General features: G+C 37.2%; 1 protein-coding gene across 1 annotated transcript in view; it reads left to right on the top strand.

The window, feature by feature from the left end:
• Window positions 1–13,313, top strand: part of LOC113040057 (yjeF N-terminal domain-containing protein 3) — a 34,659-nt gene that overhangs the window by 10,580 nt on the left and 10,766 nt on the right. Inside the window, exon 2 of the mRNA XM_026198287.1 lies at window positions 12,523–12,631. Coding sequence (XP_026054072.1) covers window positions 12,523–12,631 — 109 coding nt within the window. The remainder of the gene's footprint in view (window positions 1–12,522; window positions 12,632–13,313) is intronic.

Below are 13,313 nucleotides of genomic sequence, written 5' to 3'. Positions count from 1 at the left end.
TACTTTCCATTAGGCCAACAATTTGTTAAATGTTTTTTTTTTTAATTGGTTTTATGAAGTATTGTAATTTGCTGAGATCGTGAATTGGTGGGTTTTTGTTAAATGTTAAATGTGAGCCAAAATCATCACAATGAAAAGAACCAAAGAATTAAATTACTTCGGTCTGTGTGCACTGAATTTATTTAATACACGAGTTTCACATTTTGAGTTGACTTACTGAAAATCGGTAGTATTAAAACGTAGTTGTACAAGACTAATTTCAGCAACATGCAAAACCAGGAAGAAAACTGAAAACATAAAAACCGGAAGGTGTCTGCTATAGTAGTAATATCATAAGTACTAATAGTTATATAGTAACATGCGTAAATGTAGATGTATCCATTGCTGTTTGCGTTAATTACGGTAGGTTTGGGCAGCAAAACCTTGGCGCCTGGCTTGCTTGTGCTCTCCCACACAACACACATTTTCCATAATGACTCTCCTCGGTGATGTTCCAGCAAAGACATGAACACAAGGAACAAAGCAGGGATTTGCCAGCCCCGGCAGCCATTTTTAACTCCTCTCTGTGCGTGAAAATTCCAGTTTTAGGCAAAATGGACTCATTGTTCTGGTATGAGCCAGCAGCTACATCTTGTTTTCTCTTTATTAGAGGTCTCTGAAAAAACAAGGTTGGCGGCATCACACAAATATCTCATAAAAGTGACGAAATGTCTCAATCCACGACCTTTGGGATATTACTCTTTAGTTTCGCTAGAATGAACAAACTGAGATACTTGTTTATTGCTTGGCACTGTTTACTGAGACAACAGAGTGACTTCCAAACTGTATTAAAGACTGTGAAGAACACCATCTTTGCATGAAATGGACTTCATGTGGTTTCATACTTAGATCTTTTGGCTTTATTTGATTATTAAATTTGATGTTTTGTAACATAATATATAATAATGGTACATAGGGCACCTGAACGAATAATAATGTCCTCTTGCTTTGCCATCTCCTTCTTTCTTTGAATCATTCATTGTCAGTTTCCCACTGATATCATCGTTCCTCGGTTTTAGTCATATCCTTTCTACTCTGTCTGGAAGATTTTGCTTTTCTGTCTGTAGGATTTGATTTCCTCTTCAATTATGCATGTTTTTTTTCTATTCCCGTCCTAGTTAGAGGCGTTGTTAATTACTTTTTAATCACCATTAGTCACTGGAAAGTATATCAGTGCAGCTCTCTGTTAATTTGAAATGCTGCAAATTAAAATCTCTTGGGCACGTCTGAATATGAAGGTGCCAGTCTTAAATATCCAAACTGTTTCTGGAAAGCATGTCTCTGGCATAGGTTTCACGCGAAACAAAGATGAGATTGGATCATGCCTCGTTTGATGGCTCAATTAATGCAAGATGTCAAATGATTAGTACTTTTATTTTAGTATTGTAGGCACTTATGATTTCCTAAAAACGCGGATGGAATTGCAGAATCCAGTAATAAAAATTTTATTTAGTGTGTGGAATATCACTGGATTTTTTTGAGGAATATTTACCGGAATTTATTTAGCAAGAAAATGTCAATACGCTGTGTTTCTGATAAAACGAAAATAGTAATAATAATTAATTAGAGGTGCTTTTGATTATTACAATTAAATGAAAACATTAAAATCAGGAAATTTAAAACAGAAAAAAAGAATAATAATTATAACATATATATATATATATTTGTTTTTAATTTGTAATATTTTTTTTTTTTTTTACAATTTTAATTCATTATTCTAAAATAAATTTGACATTTGTATTTAGTAAAAAAAATATTGTTGATATTATGTAATATTGATATTAGGCCTATATATTATTTATTTATTTATTTAAGATTAACTTTGTTCTCCATCTCCATATTTTATTTTATTTTTTTTATTTTTTTTTGTAACTGTAGGCCGATTTATGAGTATGCATTCTTTGTGTTTTTATTTGTTTGTTTGTTTTTTAATTGTGGCGATAGTGCTTTTTACATTTTAAAATGGCATAATTTATTTCATATTCTCATACTGACTTCAGTTATCTTCTTAAATGCCCTCCCTAGGATGGCATCCTAGTAAGACTGCTGGTTTAATCTCCATTAAAGGTGTCTATAAAAGTTATGAATTGGACTCAGGGCGCACGATGCAATCAGACGATGGAATATGAATGCAAGCTTGTTTTCCTTTGAGAAGCTCTCACCGGGGGAACAGCAGAATCCCAGACAGGAGAAACAAGGCTTTTATTCGGCACGGCTTTGTGCCGTACACTTGTTTCCTGTTTGAAAGGCTTCAGAATAGGTAAACAAGCTATGAAACTGTCTAAACCGGGGTGTTTTATTGCGTTTTTCTTTGATGGGAATGCAAGTTTCAAATTGTGAACATCTGAGGACACAACCTCCATGTGCCATATGGCCGTATCACCACAATAAAGCCGGAGCATGTTGTTGACGGTTCTCAACATGACTTATTTTCAGGATAAATTGTGATTCTCAGAGCAGCCAGATGAGGACATGGACCCCTGCCTTCATGCTCTGGCATAGTCACAATCTAGTTTATGGATGTCCTGGGCAAGAGGAAGAGGACAGAACAAGGATAGGCCGCCTGAGAGAGAGTCTCAGAGGATGCACTTTCATTGGCTCGTGTTGACAGGCCGGTTCAGCTTTTGTTATTTTTTCTGATATTATAGTGAAACAAACTCTCTAATTAGGGGAAAATGTTTAATTGTCTTGAAAATAATATTCCAATGAAAAAAAAAAAAAAGTAATTATGCAAAAAATAGTAGATTTTTCTTTGTGCAAACTTCATTTCTTGCTTTTTTTGCTTGGACTTTGGGGTGAAATGTGAGCTGGACCTGTTTTCGTGACACTCGTATTATATTATATTGCTACTTGAGATGTTTTGCATCGTAATGACACATTTGTTGTTTGAGCAAGCCCGGGGAAAGAGCATATTAGTATCACTGCATAAATAGCAGTGGCAGATTGGGGTCAGTTATAAAGCACTGGCTCGCTTAGCTTGTCATGTATCTGCGATTTCCTTGAGGAAACACTTGAGGTCTGTGCGAAAACGCAGAAGCTGCTCCTGCTGTCCTTTATTTATGTTCTAGTCTATTCAGACCATTGTGTTCCAGTTCGTTTTTTGAAAAATGAAACCAGTGAACGTCCCCTGAGAATATGAAAGGCAGCATCCTAACGAAGATATACAGTACGGCAGATTTCTTTAAGATGAGTTTGTGCTGCTTCTCTCCCAGAAAAATAGCGAAGCAATGTAATCTAATGCACTCACATGCGTCTCAATAATACTTAGGAGATTGTGAAAATATGATGATATTGTGCAACTTCACTTGTATGAAAGACACACTTTTTGGTTCATGTTTAGGTTGTATGTTTTGGTAAAACAGTATGAATTATTATAAACTTAAATCCAACCCAAAAAAAAAAGCTAAGTATATTTGTTATTAGATTACACTCCAAAATGCTAAAAGATAACACCCTAACCTTAAGTTGTACTGATTCCACAATTTATCCATGCGATATGATTCAGTGTTTTCACACTCCATGCATCCTGCGTTACTCCAGATGGCTGTCACAGTTGTTTTATTGCCTTAAATTAGCCTGTGAAATTACACTTCAGAAATAATCACGGGGCATTTTATTCAACCATATCTACGGCTAAACGCATCTGCTACTAACGCTTCATATTCACTTTCTTCATTTGCTGTGGAGCTCCAGTTCAGCCATGCGTTGGTTTTAATTGGGCCTGAAGGGCTGTACCTGCGTTCCTATTTCCAGTCTCTCTCTCTCTTCTCTACATCCTTCAACCTGTCTGCGGGCTCCGTCGGTTCGGTGACCTGACTTGCTCTGTTACCATGGTTTCCTCTACTTGCACAGTCTCCTGTGGTCCTCTCGCTATATCTAGCTGGGTACAGTTACTTGAGAAACTGCCAACTGGCAGAAGCCATAATTACATAAGCACATGACCGTCGAAAAAGTTCCACTTTGATGTAATGCGGCTGAAGGGAACTAATGGATTTAAGCCATGGATTGTGGTTGCTAATCACATTTCGTGGTCTCTCCATCTTTGGCACGCCGAACTGCTGCTCAGTTCCTCATTGTCTGGTCTACTTGAACTAAACGGCCTGTGTTAAAGCGCAACATTCCTCGATGGAATCGGGATCGTATTTTACAGCGGGCTTTTTGAGTAGAGCCTCCAAATGAAGTTCTCCTGAAGTCACTCTTCGGTGCCAAATGCAGTCCATCAAAATCAAGCCTCCGTGTCACCAAAAAACCTGTGACGGGCAGCCGTCCCGGAGCTGACTGGCTGCCGAAACAGGCCCGTTCTTGAAGAGGTCCATGCACTGCACGCTCTCCACCAGATTCCCAGAGCTCCAAAAATGGAAGGGTTGATGTATTCTTGTAATTTTGGATGGGAAGTCGAGCCGCCTCAGCAATGGGTTTCAAAATCGAGTTAAGAAGCCCATCTGAAGTGTGGTGGAGATTAGTTTATGGGTCAGCGATAGGATTTGAGACGGTGCCTATGACCCGTTTATCGATTTTTCCCAGGGAAATGGCCAAAACGTGATCCTTACCAAGGCATTAAAGAGGCTCCTTGCTTACATGCTTTCAAAAAAACCGATTTAAGCTCCGATGTAGCCTCTCGTTGTTTACCGGTTCATCTGGCCAGATGAAAGTCATTGTGCAGCGAGCTGGCCTGTTATCATTTCAGATGTGCCTGGTCTTCTGGATCCCTTACACCCGAGCGGACAGTTGAAATGCATGAAGAGGGAGGAATTATGGGTCAAAGATTTGGTCTTGGAGGGAAGGGGAGGAAAGCATTTGATTATGCAGAACTGGGGAGGATGATACCTACAATATGGATGTCATTACATTGCTGGCAAGAACTTATTTATCATAATTTTCCAGCATTATGGAACATTAGTCCTGTAATTCCCGTCAAATCGTTGTCGCTTTGGCTTTCCTGTCACGAGTCCAAGCACCGCTGCCAAAAATCCAGCACTGTGGATCTTAATCTCTGAAAACGTTCTTTCCGATGCACCAGGCCAAGATGATGACGCCCTACTAGATCTGCTGTAACCATCTGCTTTTCTTGAACATTGATATGAATGACGAGCTTCTTGAAGAACATCGTCAGTTTTTATAGTATTTAAAGTTTAAGTCATAGTTTTTGTCTTGTGACAAAAATACCATTATAGAATTCAGTCAGTGTGTATTAACATTAAACATAATGTGACAGTTTAATGTGGAAAGCGCCTAAAATAACATTATGATTAGACTATTATACTGTCGACACATATTCTTGTCTAATTCATGTGTGTTTGTATGATTTCCTTTGTTCTCAACCCGCTGACAGTTCAATTTAGAGGTGGACCTTCACGCTTTCTTTTTTTCAAAAGAAAAATGGAACAAACAAATCACAATGTACTAATTACACAATAATCACCTTGTAAAATACAGTAGTTGCATTTTATCATAAGAATAATAAGTTTGTAGTGTTGTGTATTCTGTGTGCTTTTGTTTTTTTGTTGTTTCGGTGCATCTCAAGACAAAGACCATATTCAGGATGCAATATTTTGACCAGTTAACGTGTATTTTGCATTATTTTGTTCAGATTTAAATTGTTATATTAAGTGTATGTCGTGTAATTTTGGGTGAGTTTATGGGACTTCAATTTGGAGATGTTCATTCTTTGTTTGGCTTCAGTTCATGCAATTCAAGAGGGTCCTGACACTGTTAACTATGAGTGAATTATTTGAAACAGTCCTATTCTTTCTCGATTTTTAGTTTCTTAAAGAAAAAGAAAACTGTCACTCAATGTTTTGCAATGTTGGTTTTTTCTTATACTTTTTGTCAGTATGTTGTAATTAAAAATGTAAAAAGAATTATACACATTTTCTTGTTATCGCTGGTGATTTACGTCAATAATTTCATTGATGACAAAAGCTAAAAGGAAAGTTCATGGTGTGTTCACACCAAAAGCGAATTTAATTATTGTTATGCGAGTAGATTACATACAAAGTCAATGCAAAGAGGCGAACAGATGCAAATTCATTTCTGGCATTGTGTTTGGTGCAAATGCGGGGTATTCCCCTGAAATGAAATATTTAAATTTAAACAATTTCAACTCGAGCGGAAACTTCGCATAAGACATTGTCACCCAAGCCAATCAGTGAAGAGGTTGCTGACATATTCGGCTTGACAAATCTGGTTGTATCAGAAAATAGAAGCGAATATGTTGTTGTTCGTGTGAATGATGCAAAAGACAACTTGCGAGTAAAGCTTTCTACACACTGCACGATTTTAGCAATCCTATAAGATCATTACAAATCACACTGTGTGACATGGATCCAATAAACTTATTACGTATGCAGACAAACTGTACAATGATGGCACTTAGTTACTTGTAAGTTACGACGCAGGTTACTATTAAAGAATAAAACATCATTAGCACACAATAGTGGTAAACACAAAGAGCATGACCGAGCACAGTTTGGCAGTTGCCAAATTTCAATGTTTGCTGAAAAAAAAACTGTGTGAGAGAGTAAGTTAAAAGAGCTTGAGTTAAGCAGTTTTAATACAGTGTTAATACGCAATTTTCATGATTACATTTTTACTGGCTGGTCAGTAAACGTGGGTCGTAGCAGCAATCATGCTGAATTTCAGACACTGTCAGAAAACGATCGCAGGCTATCATTGGTCGCAAGACGCAAGAGCCTCTCTCATTGTACGACAAAAGACCACCGTTTAGGAGCCACGATCAAAGAAATAATTTTTTTAACCTTTCCAATCTTTCGTCTGTGACAGCCAAAATTCGTGCAGCTTGTAGAAGGTTTAGATAACAGCTCCAACCATTAAACACACCTGAACAAGCTCATCAAGGCCTTCAGGATTACTAGAAACGTCCAAGCAGTTGAGTTGGAGATGGTTGGAGCTAAACTCCGCAGGGCTTTGGCCCTCCTTGAACTGAGTTTGAGAGCATCGGTTTAGATAGACAATTCAGGGTTGCCAAGAATTGCAATGATGATACAGAATAAAAGACTTTTTTACTATTTTTTTTATAGGAAGGATCAGTGGTAGAAAACCTTTAAGCTCATAAATGACCTGGCCATTCTGCACTGAGCTGTTATCTTACTGTGCAGCCACATCAGGTTTTAGAGGTTCCCTCAGGGCAACGAGTTGGTAAAGTGATGTTTTATCTTTTCTATTATACAGTCTGTTGTAGTTTTTTTGCACTGTTTGCACTTAGCGGTTAAGGCCTTGAAATGTGTTTGGAAAAGGTCTGGGCGGATATAAGGGCAGAGATGAATAGAGGAAGTGGCTCTGAAATACGGTGTTTATGTTGAGTGGATAAATGCAAGGCAACATGGAAAAATGCGAAGAGCAAGACGGCATGTTCCAGCATTTGTTTATCACTTTAATACAAGGTTCGTCGAACATGGATAGGCTCAGGAAAGACATAGCTCTTTGGATGTTAACAGAAGACACGTTAAATATGTTCTCCGTCATCGTAAAATAACACTTCCCTGCCCGATTAATGTCAAACGCAGGCTCATCTTAGAATAAGAGTGTCACGCTCGATGCATATTTCATCTCTTCTTTAAACATATGTCAGGGAAGCCAGACTCCTCGCTGCCAAGACCGGTGTCCTGAAATTACCTTTGGAAAGCGACGTGTCCTCTGACTCAGACACATTTACACTACAGGTGTCACCACTGATCTCCATATCTGCTCTTTCAAGCTCACCTTTATCTTTTCCTTCACATCTACCTCGCTGTTCTCTCCACATTTGTGATACTTTTTGATTCAAATTGTACTTTTGATTCAGTTTTTAACTTTTTAATACCATTTTGTTTTGTTTTTCTCATTACTTCCAACCATTTCTGGTATTCCAGATTTGACTGGGGACGGTCCAGCATTAGTCTGGGTCGAATAGGGCCACCCTGTCCCTTATGTGGACATCGCCCCAGAGTGAGCTGTCCCTGCTGACCATTGCTCCAATGCCTCAGACAGGCTTTTATGTCATTAATGAGCAGGAAGTCGAGACACTCATTAAGGAGGAATCAGCAAGGGCTTGAGCGTTTAGAAGTTTTTAATTGCTTTAAGAGTAACACGAGAGTTCAGCTCCTGGATCGTCGACATCATTAGTTGTTGTTTTCCCCTTCTTTTCCCATGAATCATTCAAGGCAGTTGAAACTTCACTTTGAGTAACCTCTGTACTTGCAGACTGGGATTACTGTCTTGAAATTTCTAGTATGGTGATGGCACATGCTGTCGGTCACTTTTAGATGTCCAAACAATCAGGGCTGTTGTCATCGTTAACTAAAACTAAAATAAATGTTAAATGTTAAATGTAAATTGAAATACAGCTAGATTTTGCATCTTATACACACATACATACATTATATATATCACATTATATATATATATATATATATATATATATATACCAGTCTTAATTTGCTTGGGTGTATTTTTAGCAATTGCCAAAAATGTTCCATAGAGATATTTTGTATATTTCCTACTGTTAATATATCAAACCTTAATTTTTGATTGGTGATATGCATTGCTAAGAACTTCATTTAGACAAATTTAAAAGCGATTTTCTCAGTATTTTTGCACTAATATTCCAGATTTTCAAATTGTAGTATATCAGACAAATATTGTCCTATCATAACAAACCATACATCAATACAAAGCTTTCAAATGATGTATATACCTCAAGTTTGAAAAATTAATATAACACACACACACACACACATATATAAACATATACATAATTTGTTCAATATTCATTTATTATTATTATTATTTTACACATAGCATTGTAGTATTTTTTATAAAAGAATAAAATAAATAATAAAACATTTTATATGCATAAAATCATTGTATATGTGTATATAATTCTACATTTATTTAAAAAATAAAATAATTAACTTGGCAGGTTTCATGTATGATTTATAAAAGATGGAAATACCACTTGTAGAGTGACACTTACATAATTTTTCAATTTATCTTTTTTTTTTTTTACATTTCAAATGTTACATTAAATGGCAAGCAAACGCTCATAGCAGCGTTCACACCAGGACGCACATTCATCATCTGTCATTAAAAACTGCATGCGACACTGTGTGAAAATGATTTTGTACCGAATAAATGAACAGATGTCAGCCGTGCCGAAAAGGCTATCCACCCCCCGTCTATAACCCCTCCGTCTATCACATTTCGGGAGCCTGGAGGGGCCGTACGCTAAGTTTGGCAGTTATGCAAATAGCAGTGTACTCTCCATAGTCATGACTTGTCTATGATATCGTTTTCACCCCCTGATTTCCTTTGTTAAATCAGTCCTCACTGAGAACATCGGGTTGTAAACCGGATTCCTGTCCCCTAAAAGTAACAAGCCCTCTGATTTAAACGAGAGAGGTGGTTATTTAGTTGTCGTGGTGTGCTAAAGTAATTACAGTGGTTAAAAATGAAGAAAAAGAGGGAAAATGAAAAGAAGTATCCCCCATTTTGTGCTATGCTTAACACAAACATCCATGCATCCTCTTGCAAACAGGCACGTCCATTTCAAAACTCGTGTGTGTTGAGCAAGCTAGCCGACTGGAGGTAAACAACCTCATTAGCAGAGTTGTTATTACAGGTGATCAGCACAATCCACCGCTCCCAGATAGCGCGGGTCCTTGTGGGGAATTAAGAAGACTCGGGACAGGTGCCTGGGCTGATACTGTTGTTCATTTAACTGTGCATTCATCTGTGTATTTGCTGTAAAGGCAATCAACAACAATTAGCCCTAGCCCTGTGGAATAGCAATGCTAGGGGAGATGCTAACGCTAACCTGTTGTCAACTTCAGAGCCTCTGGTACTTCGCACTGAAGAACCTTTAACATCCGTGGAACTTTTCCATTGCACATAAGGTTCTTTATAGTGGAAAAGGGTTCTTTACACTGTGGAAAAAAGGGTTCTTTTAAAAACTGTTCATTTAAAGTTTCTTTGGGTAACCCAAAATGGCTCTTCTATGGCATTGTTGTGTAAACCCCCATTTGTACACACTTCAAAATAAAGGTTATATTCATCTGTGTTTTTAAAATCCATGAAACCTTTTGATTCTACAAAAAATAATTTGTTTAAAAAAAAAATTTTCTTCACACTAAAAAGTGTTCTTTTAATAACTGTTTACCCAAAATTGTTATTCTATGGCCTCCATTTGGAACCTTCATTTTAAAGAATAGGCCAAGCATTCCATTGCACAAAAGGTTCTTTTTAGTGAAAAAAATATTAATTGGATTCAAACTTTAAGAGCTGTTCATTGAAAACCTCTTCAGATAGCCAAAAGTGGTTCTTATATGGAGTCACTGTGAAAACCTGCTTTTGGAAAATACATTTTTAAGGGTGTAGAAAGAACCATTCCATTCTTTAGTCATTATTCACACCAAGAAAAAATATGAAGAACTGTTTACTGAAAGATACTTTGAGAAACCGAAATGGTTCTTCTGTGGCATCACTTTTGAAGCGTTAATTGCTAGACTGATAAATGTTAAGTGAGTTAATGTAATGTGATTTGGACTGGTGGGTGATCTGGAAGCTGGGCGAACACTCTGAGCCACGCTGTCCCCTGGTGGGGAGATCTGCTCTTTGCAGTTGATCCACCACAAAGAAGCCTTGACTTTACAACTCAGGGATGCATTTGAATCGTTTTAATGCTCAAGTGGAGTATTTCTTCTCCGGCCAAAAGTAGTTTCTACATACACAAGGTTGAGGCTTGAGATTTCTGGGCTTTATCTTGTCCCTGGAACCTTTCAGAGAACTTTGGAAATGTACGGTTGTCAGGACTTCCCCGAATAGGTCGATGGGAACGGAAATATCAAAAGCGCTAGACTCGGCTGAACTTTACAAATATCACTGTGTCACAGTACGCCAGGAAATCTCCCCCTGCAAACTCGGCTTGACGGCTGTGGAGCTCTATTGGAGACGGTAAATGCCAGAAAGCTGGAGGACCCCATGTGGAGGGTTAGGGCAGTGATCAGAGCCGAGCAAACGCTTGGTGACCTGTTGACCAGTGCCAAAAATATGACTTGAGATCTCCAACGATCTGTCTATCTCTAATATAAATATGGACTTTACTGTTTCTCTTCTTTTTAATTTCCCCCATATATATATAACATGCAGTTCTTATTATTTTTGTTAGTGAACTCTGAAGCGTCTGTGAGAACTAGTAGAACTAAAAAATTGCTTTGCGTTGAAATGGAAAAAGCTGCATTCAAGCAGGGAACTTCGTGCATACAGCTGAGAGAGCTAAATAATGTATAATCACTTTCATAAATGGTTCTTTGTTCTGTTATTCTGTTATGCTTAAAGCAATAAGAGACAACAAAAACAATACAAGCGAACCTGGAAAAATGCCTCGGGTTGAAATACAACAATAAATCAACAAGACACAAAAGTGTCTAAAACACATTATAGTACTATTGTACGATACTATATTTATACAATAATATAACACTATTAGAGTTTTTATTAATATTGTGAAATAGCTTTCATATATTTAGCTTTAATTAAAATTTTAGCTTCACACTCTCTATGCTATTTTTTAATATACAGTATTTTACATAGCTTTATTTTAATTTTAGTCATTTAAGTACTTCAGCTTATTTTAGCATTTGATTCACAGTTTTTAAATCATTTCTTTTAATAGGCATATTTATATTTTATTTAATTTTCACTTTTTTTAATTTATTTTATTTTATTTTTTGCTTTGGCTGGTTTTGTTCCTCAACACTTTATTACCATTGTTATGTTAAAAATATGAGCAACCTATAAACTTTCTTATGTTGAAAATAGGATTTATATACCACAGAGAAACCTTTTAAATAAAATGGTAAATAATAATAAAAAATGGTAGCACTTTAAAACTCTATTAACAATCAACAGTTATTACAGCATTTATTATCATAAAAATATATCTAGATCGATTTTAACTTAAATATACTGTGTTGTTGATACATTTATGCTGATTAATAATGCACTAATGTTAGGGCTAGAGTTGTAATTTAGTAACAGTATCCTGACAGCAGTTCTGTGTTCCTCCAGCAGGGGGCTCTGATGTGACGACCATACAGGAGCTTATTCAAGGCTCCCCGTGTTTGAGTCGTGAAGTAAGGGCCTGGGTTTTACAATTACGTTGTGCTCCCTGTAGCCCACATTAAACTCCCAGTAACATAAGCTCTGAGTGTGGCTCAACAGGCATTAGGCAGCGAGACACCATGCCTGGAATGGATGGCATGCCTAATACAATGTGCTCAGAATACACACGTAAATGTCAGGGGCTGTAATGCAGTCCTTGGTTTCCATGTAATCAAACCCACCCAGTTTCCATCTTGGCACTTGTTAGCATTCATGCCAGAAAAATAAAACATGATTTATTTATTGTCCCAACTGGTACGCTAATACCATGCGTGTCGTGAGCTCTGTGTCATTGTGTTTTGTCTCTTTGTCTGTCTTTTATAGTAAATCTGAGGTGGCGACCGTTGAGACGGAGCTTCTGAGGGACTATCGCTTTGGACAACAGCAGCTGATTGAAATATGGGGCCATGCTTGCGCTATCGCCATCACAAAGGTTTGTAAAGAGAACACAAATTACACTATTGTGAAGTGGAAGATAACATCCTAGATCTAAATCCTGAATCAAATCCAGTGTTTACTGTACACAAGCATCGCTGTGATTTACACAACTCTCTGCATTTACTGCTCCCAGCGTCTGTCGGCATTTGCCGAACTTCAACCAATCCTCTTAAGAGACGAGGCCCTGCTGCATTTGATGATGAAAACAGCGGGAAATCTTTGATCTCGCTGTTTCTGCCGAGGGTTTGACCGCATCTGCTGCTTTGAGGGGGTTTCTCATGAAAAGGGGTTAAAGAATGATCCGGAATAGCAATCTGGCACTTTCGCTTCAAAACAGACAGCAACGGGGAAGAAAAAAAGATTTTGTATCTGACATAAAGTCGTAAATGTCAGATAGGGAGTCACAATTACAAGACAAATTCACTGTTATGAAGAACATTATGATGTTGTGAGATTAAAAGCTGTAGTTATGTAGTATAATGACCATTTTTGAGATATAAATGTGCAGTTATGAGAAATAGTCGCAACTATAAGAAATAGTCGCAACTATAAGAAATATTGCAATTATAAGTAACAAAACATTGTAGTTATGAGAAATGGTTGCAGTTTTTAATAAAAAGTTGCAATTGTTAAATATTAATTCACATTATGAGAGACTATAAAGCCAAAATCTCTGA

This window comes from Carassius auratus, chromosome 22 (assembly GCF_003368295.1).
Source record: "Carassius auratus strain Wakin chromosome 22, ASM336829v1, whole genome shotgun sequence".
In the NCBI taxonomy this organism is placed as follows: Eukaryota; Metazoa; Chordata; class Actinopteri; order Cypriniformes; family Cyprinidae; genus Carassius; species Carassius auratus.
Note: the sequence above shows the minus strand (reverse complement) of the source record. Positions and strands in the feature narration are given on the sequence as shown.